Source organism: Plasmodium chabaudi, assembly GCF_900002335.3.
Source record: "Plasmodium chabaudi chabaudi strain AS genome assembly, chromosome: 13".
NCBI classification, from domain to species: Eukaryota; Apicomplexa; class Aconoidasida; order Haemosporida; family Plasmodiidae; genus Plasmodium; species Plasmodium chabaudi.
The window spans coordinates 955,495-973,986 of NC_030113.2; the positions used below are offsets into that span (position 1 = coordinate 955,495).

The 18,492-nt window shown below is 22.0% G+C and overlaps 3 protein-coding genes across 3 annotated transcripts; 2 read left to right on the forward strand and 1 right to left on the reverse strand.

The window, feature by feature from the left end:
• Positions 1-146: 146 nt before the first annotated feature.
• On the forward strand, positions 147-4,343 carry PCHAS_1324700 (large ribosomal subunit nuclear export factor, putative; the record flags this gene model as incomplete). The annotated part of the gene is made up of 1 exon (XM_733575.2): positions 147-4,343. One exon carries the CDS (start codon positions 147-149, stop codon positions 4,341-4,343), a length of 4,197 nt encoding a protein of 1,398 aa, XP_738668.2.
• Positions 4,344-4,706: 363 nt separating this feature from the next.
• On the reverse strand, positions 4,707-6,152 carry PCHAS_1324800 (conserved Plasmodium protein, unknown function; the record flags this gene model as incomplete). Its single annotated transcript, XM_016799211.1, has 1 exon — positions 4,707-6,152. The coding sequence occupies one exon, from the start codon at positions 6,150-6,152 to the stop codon at positions 4,707-4,709; it is 1,446 nt and encodes a 481-aa protein (XP_016654534.1).
• A 1,862-nt stretch (positions 6,153-8,014) lies between these two features.
• Positions 8,015-17,752, forward strand: PCHAS_1324900 (conserved Plasmodium protein, unknown function; the record flags this gene model as incomplete). The annotated part of the gene is made up of 1 exon (XM_735654.2): positions 8,015-17,752. One exon carries the CDS (start codon positions 8,015-8,017, stop codon positions 17,750-17,752), a length of 9,738 nt encoding a protein of 3,245 aa, XP_740747.2.
• Positions 17,753-18,492: the final 740 nt, after the last annotated feature.

The following is an 18,492-nucleotide window of genomic DNA, read 5'->3' on the forward strand; positions in this document are numbered from 1 at the left end:
AAACTGTAACTAAATGCCTAAGTAGGCGCCCAATTAAATGCAGAAACATATAACGGGCTTTGCTCATAAATTGTGATAGCCAATAATTTATATTTACATAAAGCTACGTTTGCGCATAAAGCATTCAATTGAATTATATATATACTATGAATAAAAAATACAATGATTTCGAAAATAGAAAAAGAAATAAACAAAATGGAAAAAAAGATTTCAGTAAAGCTAACTTAAAGAAAATGGATAAAAACTTCAAGCAAAAAAATATAAAATTAAAAAACGTATACGCAGGTAAAAACAAAAATTGGAAAGGGAAAATAAACAGTAATACAATATATAGCACTGATAAAAATAACAGCAGACAAAGTAGTAACGATAGGCGTAATAATGATAGAGGAAACTATAATGAATATAATAAAAAAGAAATTTATGATCTTGATGAGATATTAAAGGATTATTCTGACAACAAAATAACTTTAAAAAAACCAGATGAAACTTTTATTTTACATTTATGTAAGTTATATAATATAAGTGAATTGTGGGTTTTGTTAAAAAAAGGGATGGAACATATAGTTTCAAAATATGTTATAAAAAAAAAGAAAAAAAATTTACAATATGATAATATAAATTTTTACATTAAAAAATTGCAAAAAAGAAAAAAAAAAATATATAAGAATTATATTGAAAATGAAGATATGATAAATAATACAAAAGAAGATAACGAAGAAAATGATGACGATGAAAAAACGAAAGATGATTTACCAAATGGAGACAAATTTAACGATACAAATATGACATCATTTAGCCAAAAATTGCTTTTTTTTGATATAGAAGATGCATTATTCAATATTGATAATGATCAAATTAGTGTAAATAAAAAAGCGTGGAAAAAAAAAATAAAAGATTTACTAAAAAAAAAAACTCAATCATTAGAAATCTCTAAAGATGATAGTGAAGATGATAATGATAACTTAGAAAAAACAAAAAAAAACAAAGAATATTCAATCAGTTACAGCGATATACCTATATATTTGAGACAAATTTATGATATAGAAAACAAATTTAGTAATAATTCCGGAGAAAACATAGAACAAGTTAACATCAAAGAAATAGCAAAGCAAAAGGTAAACATGAGTAATATATATAAATTGTTATACGATATAGGACTTACAATGATGTACCATAATTTTAATGTATATATAGAAAAACACGCAGAAGATGAAGAACAACTACATTTAGAAATAATTCATAATAAAAATAATATATTTAGTGATAGAATTAATAATATGGTTGTATTAATAAAAAAAAAACCATTAATATACATAATGTATGCAAAAGTATTAATTGATTCGTATAAAAAAAAAGATAATTTATTTTTAAAAAAAACAATATTAGAATGCTTGAAGCATATATTTTTATTTGTTTTACATAATGATAATTTATTAACATTTGAAGAAAATGATCAAAATGTATTAAATTATATATTAAATATATTTTTTAACAGATTTAATTTTAAGGATTATAATGTATCTTCCTTTTATTTCTTTTTTAATTCTTTAATATATATCTATGCATTTGAAAATTTTACTAAAAAGTTATTTATACAATATAATTTTATTTTAAAAAATGCTGTATATAGTATGATACCGAGTTTGTTTTTTTTATCAGCAAATAATATAAATGAGTTTTGTTTAAAAAAAAAGGAAAATAGATACACAAATTTAAATGTATTATTAGAAGCCTACATGACCCAAACAAAAGGAAATCCAATTTTATTAAAATTTATAAAGCATTTTATACAGACTGACGGATTTAGAGATTATATTATCTTTTATTTTTTTGAAAAAATATTATCAAATATAGCATATTGTGTTAATATTATTGTTAGCGCTTTAAGAGAAAAACAAAATATGGATAAGGTTGTAGATAGTTTTAAAAATGAAGTTATAAATATTAACAGATGCTTATATGTTATATATAAAGTCAAATGTCAAACTATGAATGATATAACTGAACATATCATATATTTTTCAACATACATATTTGACTTATTTTCACTAAACATATATGAGTTATATGAAAAGAGAAACATACTTTTGACGTCATGGAGTATCGAAAAAATGAAATATATGAAGAATATCCAAGAAACGGACAAAAACAATAATGAAAATAACAATGGAAATGATAATGTAAAGCTAAACGGTGGTGAAAACGGTCACATACACACTAATAATATAGATACCACAAATTATACTCATAAAGATCATGATCATAATAGTAACATAAACAAAGAATCTCAAATGATGATAAAAACAAATGGCGATGTTTCTAATAATAATTTAAATACAAATGAATATTCAGATCCTAAACTGAATGAGAACCAAACAACAGAAAACAAACCTGAGAATGAACAAGCCGAAAAAGAATATAAAGATGATAAAGATGAAAAAAAGAAAAAGAAAAAAATTGCTGAAATAAATATTTTCCATAAATATTGTTTGTATGGATATTTAAGTAAAAAAATTATCAAACTGTTATCAAGTATATTAGTAAAAAATATATATTTTATAATATGTAATAAAAGTGCACCAACAAAAAATGAGGAAAATGATATCGAGGAAAATAAATCTCAGGATAAAAAATATTTAAACAGCTTAAATTTTATATCCATATTAAAAGTTATAAAAAGTGTAGATTCTTATAAAATTAAAATAAACTTTTTAATAGTAATGTTTTTATTACTATATTGTTCTCAGCAATTAGACGATAATGCTTATTGTTTTTTTTATAGTATACTAAAAGATATAAATTATTATGAATGTTATCATACTTATAATTTTTATAGTTTAATGACAGTTTTAATATTAACAGATCCCAATTTAATAAGAAATTTGAGTTTTATAAAAAGAATATTTCAGTTTAGTATCCATTCAAAAGAGACGTGGACATATATCTATTCATTAAACATGATAAAATATTTAGTTTTTAAAAAAAATATATTAATGAAATTCTTATTTAATAATGAAAATAAATTATGTGATGATAATATAAATTATGTTAAAAATATGCACATGCTCAAATTTAATAAATATCACAAGAATAATGAGGTTTATAAAGTTGATGATAAAATTTTCATTTATAATAAATCAGTAAATAATCCTTTAGATTCAAATTCAGTATTAACACATTTATATGAATTTTACAATTTCACATCCATGTTAAATAATAACTTTGACAATCTATTATTGGAATTTAGAAATATTAATATTTTTAATAATATGTCTATCTTTAAAAGCAAACCAAATAAAAATGATAAAGCTAACAATAATAGTGCACAAGTTATTCACAATAATGGCAATGCGGATAAAGAAAATTCTACATCGATAGGAGGTGAAGCTTATAATTATAACAACCAAACAAGTGAAGAACAAAGTGACGAAAAAAGAGGCGATGGAAATATGGATGACAATTCAATCAATGGTGCAGTTTCTACTATAGTTACTAATGGGGATGGAAAAGAGGATTCACAGGTGGATGACATAATTATTAATATAAAAAATAAACACAGCAAAGAATATAATATGGCTGAAAACTACAAAATTGAGCATACAAATAATAATACTTCGGAAAATAAATTTCAAACACCCCTAAATAAAACTAGATATGAGCTCCAAAAAGGTAATAATATGAATTATGTAACTCATAAAACATCATATAGTACACATATTGTAATAAATATGATGGAAAAATTAGCTTTGAATTATAAAACTGCAATGGATCAATTAAGCATGAATTCCATCTTTAACAACTTTTTGCATGATTGTTGTATTAATGAAAGTATTCAAAATAATGATGGAACTATCAATCATGGAAAATTAAAATTATATAATAATGCTTATCAAAAATATTATTATGACATATTACATTTATATAATAATAGCAGTTTTAAAAAATTTAAAGATAAATATAAAACTAAAAGAAAAAAACAAAAAGATAATGAACACAGAGATGATGATTCGACTTCCTCAATCGATGAAGAGCAAGAAGAAGATCGATTTTTAGATGAATATATAGCCAAAAATTTTGACTTAGATAATAATTTAAATGAATATGCTGATAATGAAGATGGAGATGACTTATTTTTAAATATTAATAATAAGAATAAATCCAAGAAAGCTTTTAAAGATAAATCGGCTACAAATAAAAAACGAAATTTAACATCAGTTTCTTCGAATAAAAAAAAATCACAAAAAAAAAGACACAAATCTGAACAACTGTCTGATGACAACATATTAGAATTTTCAGATTTCGTCAAATCAAAGAAAAATAAAAACAGAAAAAAAAATTAATATACCTTAATAGCGGTTTCATCCATGTGCTTATGCACATTTGGATATACACGTATAATAAATGGCTTTATATATATCATTCCTCTATGGATACTTCTATTCCTATTTGAATTGTATTTTTTTTCAGCCTTAAAATTTATAATATTATACAGCAATAATTCACTTTTATCATTTCACATTTTTTAAACTTCCCATTTATAAGCATTTATGTTTCTTTTTTAAATTTTTTGCATAAATGTGAATTCTTTGTTTAAATGATTTTTATTGTTTTTTGAAAAATATTATAATAATTTTATTTGCGTATATACAACTTAAACAAAATTTAATATATTTTTAAATGAAAAACTAGTACACATATATATTTTAATCATTTTTTAATTTGTTCTCAAAATAGGATATATAGTTATAATCTATTTTATTTAAATCTTTTATAATATTATTCATACCATCACTTATTATTTTTTTATAGGGCTCTGAGGTAAAAGTTTTCGTAATTATTTCTTCATTATTTAATATTGAAATTGTGCTATTTTTTTTATAATAACTATTTTCTTTATAATCTATATGTTCACAATCATTTATTTGTTTTGATTCATCGCTTGAAGCACCGTCTTCTTTTTTATGTCGATAAAAAGAACTATGTTCTGATTCACTATCCGTGATATATTTACTACAATTGCTCATTTGCTCGTCGTCATCTTCTGTTTCGCCATCTTCGTCTAGCTCATCATTTTCCTCCACTTCGCTCGTTTCTTCGAACACCTCTGAATTAAACTCCTCCAAGTCCATTTCCTCTTCACTGTCCTCAGAAATGTTTTCCGTTTTTGTGTCATCATCATCGGTAGTAGAATTATAATTTGTGTTAATATTTTTAATACTATGATTATCAGATGCTTTCTCCTCATCATTTGAACAAGTGTTTTGCCATTTTATCAAATTATCATCACCATTGGAAATATTATTATAAATTTCCATGGTATCATCCAATGTATTCGCATTTTTAATCATCTCGTCATAATCACATTTATTAAGATCGATATTTTCTGCTATAGCTTTAAATGTGCTTGTGCATGTTTGGGTTTCATCTGATAAGAGCTTTGACTTATTAGTATATTCATTTTCATTTAAAAAAAGTTTAATTTTACTTATTTGTTTATTGTATTCATCTATGGAATTATACAATTTCTGAGCACACTCATTTGTGGTTTCATTTTGTTTATTATGTTTTTCTGGAATGTCTGAAGCATTTTCATTTTCCTTTACAGTGTCCATTGTTATTTTGGGGCAACCTTCGTCGATTTGCAGTATTTTTGTTTTATTAAATGATTCTATGTTTAAATCTAAATTCATTTTATTTTTTAGAAATAAATTAAAATTATTAAAAATGTTTATAATTGCATTATTTATTTCCTTGGAATATTTTTTAGTTAATTCAATTTTTTGCTCAATGAAAAATATTTGTTTATTTTTTTCTAAAATTAATTCGTCCATTGCCTTTTTTTCTTTTTCAAGTATTTCATTATTTTTTTGGTTTATATCATTAACAACATCTATGTAATTATTTAAAACGCGTCTTTTTTCTTCACATGATATCATTAATTCTGTTAAAATTAAATCTATATTTTCTTTTTGCTCATATGTCTTTTCTTCTATGTTTGCATGGCTTGAAAATGTTGTAGAAAATACATCCTTTTCTTTGTTTAATATTTTTTCAAAATCATTTTTCATATAATTCAAAATATTTATCTTGTTTTCCAATACGCTTAGGTTTATTCGTTTTTTAGTTTTTCCTTTCTGTTTATTCCTCATATTTATTTTAGAATTTTTTTTATATTTTCACTGTGTACCCAAGTATATGCATTAAATGTGTAAGTATAAATAATTAGACTATAAAGAAATGCCTACGCATTTATACCAACTATGAAATATATCCATTGACTAAACAAAACAAAGAAAAAAACGCTATGTAAAAATATTAATATATTTTAACTAAATCCTATTTGAGGTACATAAGCAGGTTGGTTATAAATTTTTTATTCAAACTTAATTGCCAAACTTAAAAGTTATATGTGTTATAAATTTACAATCATCATATATTCACTTTTAAACATTCTGGTGTACCCGCATATATAGTAAAACAATATGAATCACCACAAACTAATAAAGAAATATTCAATGCTTATAATATATATAAAATATTATTTTCAAAATTCTTTATATGCCTTTTGTTAGAATATTTAATAAGCTTTCATGCTTGTTCCAAACCTTTCCCCCCTTTATTTTGTTTCTTTTTTTTAGGGCTAAATATAATTTATATACGTGTGTGTATTATACTTGCCCTATATACTGAAGTATAAATACATATAAATTTATTCCCTATTTTATGTTAATTTATTGATATGAAGAAATAACTAATTTGAAGGATAAAATTAGACAATATATTTTTTCGTAAGTTTTTATTATTCCTTCACCATAAGTTTAAATTATAAAAAAAATTTACGCGAATTGTGAAAGTAATATACATTTTCATAAATCTCAAAAGACGTATGTATAATATTAAAAAATATAAAATAATAATGATATCCCTGTAATTTGTCTTATGAATTGGAACATTGGAACTATAAGAATATTGCTTGTAAACAAAATACAAAGAAATTAATATTTTACTTTCGTTGGGAAATATACAAATTTTCTCATTCAGTGGAACTTTTTAACTACATATATGTATACCCTAAATTATATCATTTGAAGCAGAGGAATACTAGTTATCTTTATTGTGTATAAATAATTTATGTCGACAATGTAGAAATTATAAATAAATATAACTTTGCATATAAAATAAAAAGGCATCGACAAGCAAAAACATAAATATGGCTAACAGAATGAATATAAATATGATTGCCTGGGGAAACGACAAATAATTTAGAGAGTGAAAATGCAAAAATTCATTTACCTATTTATATATATTTCCCTGATATATATTCGCACTAAAACATATGAAAAATAATATAACACATATATATACACATATTTGCTTAACTATAGGTATATGACATATTTCCAATTTATTACTTATTGTATACCTGATTAGAAAAGGTTAAAATGCAATTGCTGAAGATTATAATTAGGTGAAGCCTTTAAAAGTAATAATAATTATAATGGTGGCAATATTTTTGTTTGGAAAATCAAATAAACAGGTTGCCATAAAATTTAATGGTGTTAGTTAAAATAATTTAAAACAAAAAAAATTGTGAAATAAAAATATGAAAAAATTATATAATGAAATGGGAAGTGTAAAAAAAAAAAATGTGATGAAGATAATAAACATTATATATTTATGCGCATATAAAATAATAATAATTTTAATAATTAATAATATTATGAATAATAATAACAATAAAAAACGCAAGGTAAAATATGATATTAGTTATTATGTGTTTGTAAGAGAAGTAAATACATAATTAATAAACAAAATAAATTAAACAAATCAATAATTTTTCCAAAAAACACAAATACATAATTAATGGCATATAATATATAACACAAAAAAAGATTAAATGTAAATAATAAGAAGATAATCATAGAAAACCCTAAAAAGGGTAACAATAAAAGCATAATGTCAATAAACTTAGATATAAGCACACTTTATATAACCCCATCATACGACGAAAATGTCATTATATAAGATACCAGAAGAAAAATTAAAAAAACAGGAAAAGATAATAGACAAAAATATCCTAAATGGCGACATAAAAAAGTATGATATGCATAAGCTTCGGTTCATTTTAAGGAAATACATTCGGCATAACAACCGGTTGCTAAATTATCGTAAATATAAAGATGTGATAGATAATTTTGAAGCTTTTAAAATTGTAGTTATTATTTATGTGAATAGTTTTTTGAATAAAAAGGCAATTTTGAATTATAGTTTTCGATATTCTCATATTACAAAATTATTATATTTAAATAGAAAAGCAAAGAGATTAATATATGGTAGCAATTACTATACAAAAGATAATACCTTATCAAGAAATATAAAAGGTAGGAATAGTGACAAAAAAAATGGGATTTTATTTTATAATAATAAATATGTACATGACAAAAAATCTAGCGAAGATAAGAAACATATAGCTATTAATTTCTATTATGTTTTAAAAAGTGGTGATTATGATAAATTAGACAAAATTATTTGTAACAGTAGAATAAAATTACCAGCCTTTAGTTATTTTGATATATATTTATTTAGTAACAATAAAAAAATAAAATATGAAATAAATAAAAAAAATATTAAGTACATTGATGTTTATTCGGTTCTCTATTATTTGTATATATCTGTTGTTATTTCGTATATGCATTTAAAAGATTTCCATAATGCTAAAATTAAATTCTTTGAATATATATATTTAAAAAGAAAAATTGAAAAATTAAATAATTATTTCCAAATAAAGGAAAAAAAAAAGACAAAAATACCTGGTGCATTCTCATCTCGTATGAAAAAAAAATTCTATAGTTATTATGATTCAATACTAAGCGAGAGAAATAGCATTGCTTTGTCTTTAAAAAGTAATAAAGAAGACGGAGCTAAAGAAGATGATGAAAGTAATTCAAAATCTAAAAATAAAATAGCTTATGCAAACAATGATAATAACAATTCTTTAAACAAGCATACTAAAAATAATAAGCGTTTGAGTCACAGTTCAAAAGTAAAGAATACTAAAATAATATCACCAAATAAAAAATCAAGCTCAGAATCCAATTTCGTGGAAAATAAACAAGTGAATATAAATGGCAATTTAAAAAACACTGACGCTAACGAAATAAATGAAACCTTTTATAAAAGAGAATGCGATACAAGCAGTGATAATGAAGTTGTTAAAAATAAGAACGTGTATAACAAAAATGATCACGCTCACGTTAAAAGGAAATATAATAAATGTGCACAAATCCGTGTAACGAAAAAAGAAAAAAGAATACATAAGAAAAGTAGAAAAGAATATTTAACTTTAGATGAATATTTATTATTTTTAAAAATTAAACACTGTGAGATTTCGTTAGAGAATCTTGCAAATATTATGAAAGATATTACTTTAGAAGATAAAATATTTAATATAAAAAAATTAAGATATGTTGTAAATAGTACAGATTGTGATGACAAAACAAATTTATATAAAAAAGACAAAATATTAAAAAAATTACTAAAGACAAAAGATAAAAATTTTAAATTTTATAATTATTTTTTTGATGTCTTAATATATTTTTCTTACTTTAAACAAATTCACATTATTGAAGGTATGCTAATAATGGCTCTCATATTTAGTAAATTAAATTTTATAAACCTGTCCATATATATATATAGAAATGTATATTTGTTTCTTTACTATATTTTTGAAAATTATCAAAAGAAGAGAATTTATTTTAATAAAAACCATAAAGCCCATAAAATCCCATCATTCAACATCATCTCTATGGATAGTAATGAAATGCATACTGGAAGTTGTGACATAATAAGCAAAGAGAACAATTTTTTGGGCAAACAAAATATAAATAAAGCTCCAAAAAGGAATAGCTTGGTAATTAATGGTCCTAATGAAGGAATGATAGGTGAGAATAAAATAAAAGATGATAATCTGACCATTGATAGTGCACAAAACACAAAAAATGAAGATATATATAGAAAAGATATTACCAATGATGATATAATTCTCGAAAATGGAAATAAAATTCAAGAGTTAAATATCAATATTAAGGGAAATAAGGCTAATAATAGTAATGAAGAATATAAAAATTGTAATGATAGTAATAAAATGTATCTAGATGAATGCAGTTGTAATTGTGATACGCTCAAAATGTACAATAATATTATGGTATCTTCATTTAACAATTTTTTAGAAGAAGCAAGAAATAACAATAATTTTTATTTTCTAAATGAATATTTTGAAAAATATTTTCATTCAAGTTGCCATAATGATTATTTATTTTTAGGAAATTCATTAAGCTCTTCAAATTCAAATGATATAAATAATATAATTTATAAAAGCATAATACACAATTCTATATTTCTTAATTGTAAGTATATATTTAATGGAATAAAAAAGTATATACATGATTTTATAAATTTAATTAATTATATTGAAATGAAATACACATTTTATCAAAATAATTATAATTTAAAAAATATAATATATTATTTATATATGGATAAAATTATAAAATCCTATGATTTTAATATTTATACATATGAAAAAAATATGTATGTACTTAAAAGAATAATTTTTTTTCACAATCATATAAATGCTTATCATAATGGTAAAGATTATTTAAATGGTGATAAATCCATAAAATCTTTATTTTTTAAAATATTTTTTAATCTTTCCAAAAATGAAATATTAAAATTTCCCCAGTCAAATCATTTAGAATATAAAAAAGACATCCGTTATTTTTATAACAATACAGCAAATGATCCGAACATTATAAATTATGAGATACAAAATGAAGATGGCTATAAAATTACTATAACTACAGAGAAAAACCTAAATGAAACTTTGCATATCGAAAAAGGAGGTAATAACACAAAGAATATCCATAGGAATGATTATGATGCTTGCTCTGATAAGACAGATAAAAGCTCTATTTGTGAAAATAATAATAATATAGCTCAAAAACGTAATAACCAAAATTTAGACATAATAAAAGATGGAATAGTTAATAAGAAGGCTACACATGTAGATCAATCTATTTCCAATAATTACATCAAAAAATCCGAAAATACAGAAGATGATAAAAAAGAAAATACCTATTCAAATTATATAAATCCTAATATTAAAAAAAGTAATGATTTTCTTAAAATAGGGATAAAAAATAGTATATATGGTGATGATAATAATATTTTGGATATTAATGATCGATGCTATAATAGCAAATCTGATTATTCTCTTGATGAAAAAATAGGACATTTTAATAATTCATGTACAAATATAAGTAAGTTGAATTCACCTACTCAAATTCGTGCATTTTCGAATTCCAATTATAAACTTTCTTTGCTTCGTTCAGCAAAAGATAACGGTGAGATAATCTTGACTAGCCAAAGCGAAGAAAAATGTTTACACAATGCTTACGACAATATTTTATTCAATAAAGATATGAGTAATATGAATAACCATAGTAAAATCGGTGAAAAATATGATGGAAGGAAAAACGATAATTTTATTGATAATATTTTAAAAAAAAAAAAAAAAAAAAATAGATTAAATAAAAGTGGGCATGATGATATGAATAGTTTCAAAAATCAAAATTTGCAAGCTTTTTTTAATTTTAGTAACAACGAGCTAAAAATTATGGTCTATAACTTTTTATATTTATACATTTTAGATGAATATATATATGGAAATACACATAAAAAGGATATAAATGAATATTTAAATTTTAAAAATGTTTTAAAAAAAAAACAAAAACTAAGATACAATTTTTTTAACTTCATTTCAAAAGCAAACAATGATATAGGAAATGAAATCGACACATATAAAAAATATATAAAAGGAACATATATTAAAAAAATTAAAAAAACAGAAAACAACGCATATAATTCAATATTTGGCCAAAAAACATCAATTAAAGTAAACGTTAAAAAAGAAATAAATAATAATTATAAAACACAAACAGGACAACATGGCGAAACAGATTTGGAAATAAAAAACCATAAATCGTTATTATTAAAAAATGATCAAGAATATATTAATATGCTTACAAAAAAAAAAAAAAATTATACACAAATTTATTATTTATTATTTAATAACAAAAAATTTTATAGTAATAAAATTATAAATTTCTTGAGAGATATCCATAAAAAGGAATACACTATACACCAAATGAAGATTAATATAGAAAAATATGAGCATATATATTTTTTATTTTTAATAACAGAAGCATTGTCTTATTTAATTTTACCTTATATTAGCAATATTAATTCTTCATTTGCATCCATAAAATGCCATAAAAATATGTATGGTACTACATTTACGCAAATAGACAAGTTTCGATTAAATACTATACCGCTTGTTTTTGATGAAGATACTATATATCAAAAAGGGAATGTAAATAGTAAGAGGACTTATATAAATCATTGGATCTATAGGCGAAAAAGACTGATTAATAATATCAGAAAGAGAAGAGAATATTCAAGTATTTCTAACATTTACAACATTTCAAGTCTTTTCAATAATGTGAAAAAAGTAAATTTTTTAAGCTTAAAACCACAAAAAAAAGAAAAATATATTGAAAACAATTCCAAAGAGTCAGATATATATGATCAAAATTGGGAAGAAGCAAAAAATAATAAACAAAAATATTACAGAATAAATACTTTAACTAATCTTATTAAAGATGAGTCAGCTTATATTCAAAAATATTCCATGTTTAATGAAAACGATAAAAATGAAACAGCTAAAAATACATTATTTAATAAAAGCAATTTAACAAATCAAAAAAAAAGTATATCTTTAAAATATAATCAAGACCCTAATGAAAATATTTATTATCTTAATATGTACAATACTAAAGAAATGATACAACAAATACGGGATTGTGAAAGTAAATTATCAATTGAAACAAAGACGGTTATTGAAAATTCATTTCTTTTTGATGATTATTATGAATTAGATATATGTGAATTAAAAAAAATATATCATAACAAATCAAAATATTTTCTCATAAAAAAATATGAAACTATTATAACACTAGCATTTTTCACTAGATATAATACTTATTTGTTATTTTCATTATATCAACGTTTGGCATTGTTAAATTACATGTATTCAAATTATAATACTTCTATATCAATTTTAAGATATATTAACCAAATACATTGCAAACTGATAAATAAACAAAAAGGACCAGACTATACAGAAATGAACCACAACTATAAGGAATATTATATTAATGGTAATAGTAAGTATGATATAGATAACGAATATAAATTTGATAAAATAAAAAATGAGAAGATTGGTGGGGAAAATAACTTTTGTAAGGCTGATGAAAAAAAAAAATCAAACATCCTTTTCTATATGAAAAACGAAGATATATCTTTTCAAGATTACATAATTAATACATATAGCACTAATTTTATAAATGACAAAAATAATGCACATGATAATTTTCCTTTTATTTCAAATAAATCTCTTTATGAAAAATTAAGTGATATAAAATCCTTTAGATTTTCTATATTTTTTGATATATTTTTTGAGTTAAAAGTGAATTTCAATTGTTTAGTTAATTCACATATATGTGTGCAAAATGGATTGAAATATTTATTTTTTTTTATGAAAAATGCACACAAGTTTAATTTTTTTATTTATTATAAGGAGAAAAAGCAAGCTAAGAAAAGGAAAAATTTATATTCCCCAAAATTGATAAGCGATGAAAAAAGATATATCAATGATATCAACGATATCAACGATAACAACATCAGAGAAAATAATATCCATGAACATGATGCTACAACTGTTCCACTTTCAAAAAATGCAATCCCTAGTAAACATAATAAAAGTTCATCAAAAAATAATTCCTATAATGAATCTCATTATAAATACAAAGTTGATATAAATAAATTTCGAGGAAGCAAATTGTTCTATATTATAGCAATTTCTTTGCTAAAACAAATAAATACCAATTATTACTATGATAGCATAAAAGAAATAAATTTAATATATGAAGAAGATTTAATAGATAAAGAGATAAATGTAAATAATATTGTAAAAAATGATTACAAAGAATTATTACACTTAAGTTATAAATATATTATAAAAAGTATTAAAACAGATCGTGATAATTTACTAAGTTATTATTATCTTTGTATTATTTATTTATATAGTTTAAAAATTGACAAATGTAAATATATTTGTAAAAATTTTTTATTAAAAAATTTTTATAATGCTTATTCATTTCCTTTTTGGTTATTAACCATAGTAGTAAACAGTTGTAGAAATATATATTGTGACGATAATTTTAACAGCAAATTAATTACAGAAAATGAGATACAAAAAATAAATGAAAATCCATTTTATAAAAAAAATAAAACTGAGAATAGAAAAAATACACCAAATAGATCTTTCAAATATGATACACCCAGTAAAGAAAATAATATAAAATCTGTTACACACAAAAATACTCATGAAGATATAGATTCATCTATTTTTGACAATTATAAAAAAAAATATATATCATTACTTACTGATCTAAAATTAAATTCACCAAATTTTTACAAGTCTATTACTAATATAAATGATGTGTTTGATATAAATGACAAGAAAGGAAATTATATGAACAATTTTTGTTATATTTCGAATATAATGGGATGTGGAAACTCCACTAAAAATGATTGTGATGAATCCAAAGAAATTATACTAAGTAACAGTATGCACACTCCTAAGAAAATAGATAAAAATGACGATATAAACAAATATACTAACCCTGAAGAATCTCAAATATTTTATGATAACATTAAAAAAGAACAGGAATGCAGTAATAGCATAGGAAGTATTAGTAAAAGAAGCCAATACAGTGAAAACGACAAAAATACAAATTATCCATCGCACATATTTAATATGGATTGCTTTTTGTATATATCAAAAGCAATTAATTATTTTTCAGATAATGTTTTTTTCTTTTATTTATATGTGCATTATATGATTAATTTTTTTGGATTTCACGATATATTTTTTTTTTGGGAAAAGCCAAAAAGAAATAAAAAAAATAATTATATACACTCAAAATTAGATTATTCATTATTAAGAAAAATACTAGAAGAGGACAAAACGAGATCATCAAATAGTTCAGTTTATAGCGAATATGAAGAAGCGACTCATCAAAATAGTGCCTACAAAGACAACGATATTTCTATTATGGATTATAGTTTTTTTAATTTAAAAAATCATAAAACGCATCGAAAAAATCGAAAAAGTATAATAATTAATAATGACCAGAATAATGATATTAGCTGTAAGAGTAATAATCTAAATTATAATAATTATGAACATTACGAAAGTAGTAATATAACAGATCGTAGTTATAACTTATCAGGTGAAGAAGAGTTAAGTAGTGATAATTTCTTTATGAATACTAATATTAATTTGCCTACAAATTTAATGAGATCAAAAAATTTTGAAAATAAACTTTTAACTAATAATATTAAAGACGAAATTAATAAAATTCAAGTTTCGTTAAAAATTATAAAGGACGAAAAAAAACATCTTCGAAAAAATGCTCAAAAGAAAAAAAGGGAAACAAGTATAGGGCATGATAAAAGTAAAATCAAAAATGTTGAAATGCCAGAAAATAATATTACTATCACTAATATAAGCAACATTGAACAGAAGGATACAACAAATTCTAAGATGCAAACTAAAGTAGAAGATAAAGCCGAAGAAAAGCCATCTAGGAAATCAAAACACCGAATTTCTAATCACGCATTAGATACAAATATAAATTATATGAATAGTAATTATGAAAAAGGTGAAAACAAGAAGAAAGAAAAAAAACAAAAGGTAGAAATAGAAAAAAAAAAAAAAAAAAAAAATACACACCAAAAAAATGAGCCAATGTATATTGATACTAGCAAAGTAAAATTATTACCCTGCTCTTTACCCATTATATTAACATTATATAATTATATTCACAAAATTGTTGAAAAAAAAAGAAAAAACTCAGATTTACATATATATTTTTATTTAAGTAATATTATGTCTTATATAAATTTGAAAAAAATCAAATGTGAGTTACATCATGATACAGATCATGATAATGATTTTGTAAGAAGCAACCAAATAAATAATAGTAGTTGCTTTTTTAACTACTCTAAAACAAATAATAAAATATCAAATAAGTATGATTTTTATGAAAATTGTAAAAATAATAATCATGAAAAGGTAAATACAAATGATTATTCTAGCATTATGAACAATATAAAAAACACAGAAAATATTTATATTCCTCATAAAAATAATAATATAATGAAAAGAAAATTTGTTAAACAGATTAATTTAAAGAGTATATATTTAGAGTGTATTACGTGGATAAATATTGGAGAAATTTTGATATATTTAAAAATAAACACAAAAGTTATTATTTACATATTTAATATAATTGAAACGTATATTAAATTTTATCTTAACTTAAATAATAATAGCAATTATTACAATTATGAAAATACAACATTTTTCTATAATTTGACGCAAGAATTTATGTGTCTTAAATGCTTGTACCTTTTTTACTTATATTCAAAATGCAAAAAAAAGAATGTCTATAAAAGTAGTTCAATATATCTAAGTATTCTTGGGGTACCCCATCATAAGAATATTCGTCACAATAGTAGCTTTAGAAATAGCAACAGTAGTAATAACAAAAATTCCATGAACAGAAATAGGATGAAACTAAAGGACCAAGTCTATTGTATTAATAAGAAAAATACAAATTTTCCGTTGAAAAAAAAAAATTTATATACAAAAATATATCTTTTTGAAAAAGAACACGAATCATATAAATATAAAACGAAACATCTTAACAACCCTAACATCGTTGTAAGTAATAATTATATTTATTTTAATGATAAACTATATGGCAATGTTTTAAAGGCTCCTTTCTACACTAATAATAAAAAAAAATCCAAATTTAATTTCGAATTTTTCAAAAAAGAAAAAATAAATGACTCTACAAATGAAGATATATGCACTGGTTCGAAAAGTAAAAATAAAGAAAACGATAAACTTAGCATTAATAAAGATAATAAAATGGCAAATATCGCAAAAAATCAAATAAATAACAAACAAGGTGAAGTAACGGCATTAAAGAAATATAAAAAACATGGGTCTAGTAAAAAGCGTATGAATAAGTTATACACACGAGAGGAAATGCTATTTAATTCTTTTAAACTTGAAAATAATATACAAAATGAACAAAAAAGGTATAGATTTGTAAAAAATATTAAAATTTATTTATCTTTAATAAATAAAATCTACTGCAATAACAGGAAAGTTAATATATTATATGCTAGATATTATTTTTTAAAAAAGAAATATACAAAAGTTATATCAATTTTATCATTATTAAATGAACATTATAGTAAAATATCATATTTTATTAAAAAAAAACATATGTCTGCATATAAACATAATAATCCTTTTACCCAAAATAATCTGCCCTCTAATGATAGAAATAACAACATGAAAGAAGAGTATCTATTTCATTTAAATAACCAAACAGATTTTACTTATGAATACTTAAATATATATATGTATTACCGATCGTTTTATAAACTAAAAGAATATAGCAAATCAGATTATTACAAGAATGTTTTAAATTATATTTTTTTAAAGTGTCCCCTTATACCGTTTAACTTGTTTCCGTTTATAAATCTTTAACCACGATATGCGAAATATTTATTTCACATTTTTTTATTTGCAATTGAATTAATTTCGAATATATTATATAAACCCATCAAAACATGAGTTTGTGGTTATATATAATTACCTTTTATATCGAATGTGTCTTTACCTAAACATGTTTAGTTACCTTTGCATGTTAATACATTCGAGAGATTGATCATAATTGCAAAATATTACATAAAATTTGTCAATTATTTTTTGATCTGTCTCATTTTATTTTTAAATTTAATTATTTTTCGTAATTTTGTGTTATTCTACATGATGCTATGTGCTTATATATTATTTTAAAATTTTTCCTATTTTCACATAATATATTTAGCATATGTTTATTTTTTTTTCTGTTTTCACAATAAATATGTATGCTTCCTTATAATGAGAACACCGAACTATTTATTAAATGAAACACATTGTTTTTTTGTTAATTTTAAATATATTTATTTTTTAAATTCATTTAGGGATGCCTTTTAACACTATTAATGATAATATTTTATTATTCAATAAAATATATATACCTTTTGAATTTTCATAAAGGGAAAATAAGTGACATTTTTTGGCTTTATCCAGAAATGAATAATTATTTTACGCATGCTATATTTTTTTCAAGTAAAATCCCAAAGCACTGTTTTATAATATATAATACTAGGGGGTATTAATATTCCCATAAATGCAATTCATAAAAATAGCTTCACGCTTGGTTTCATATATAAATATTGTAT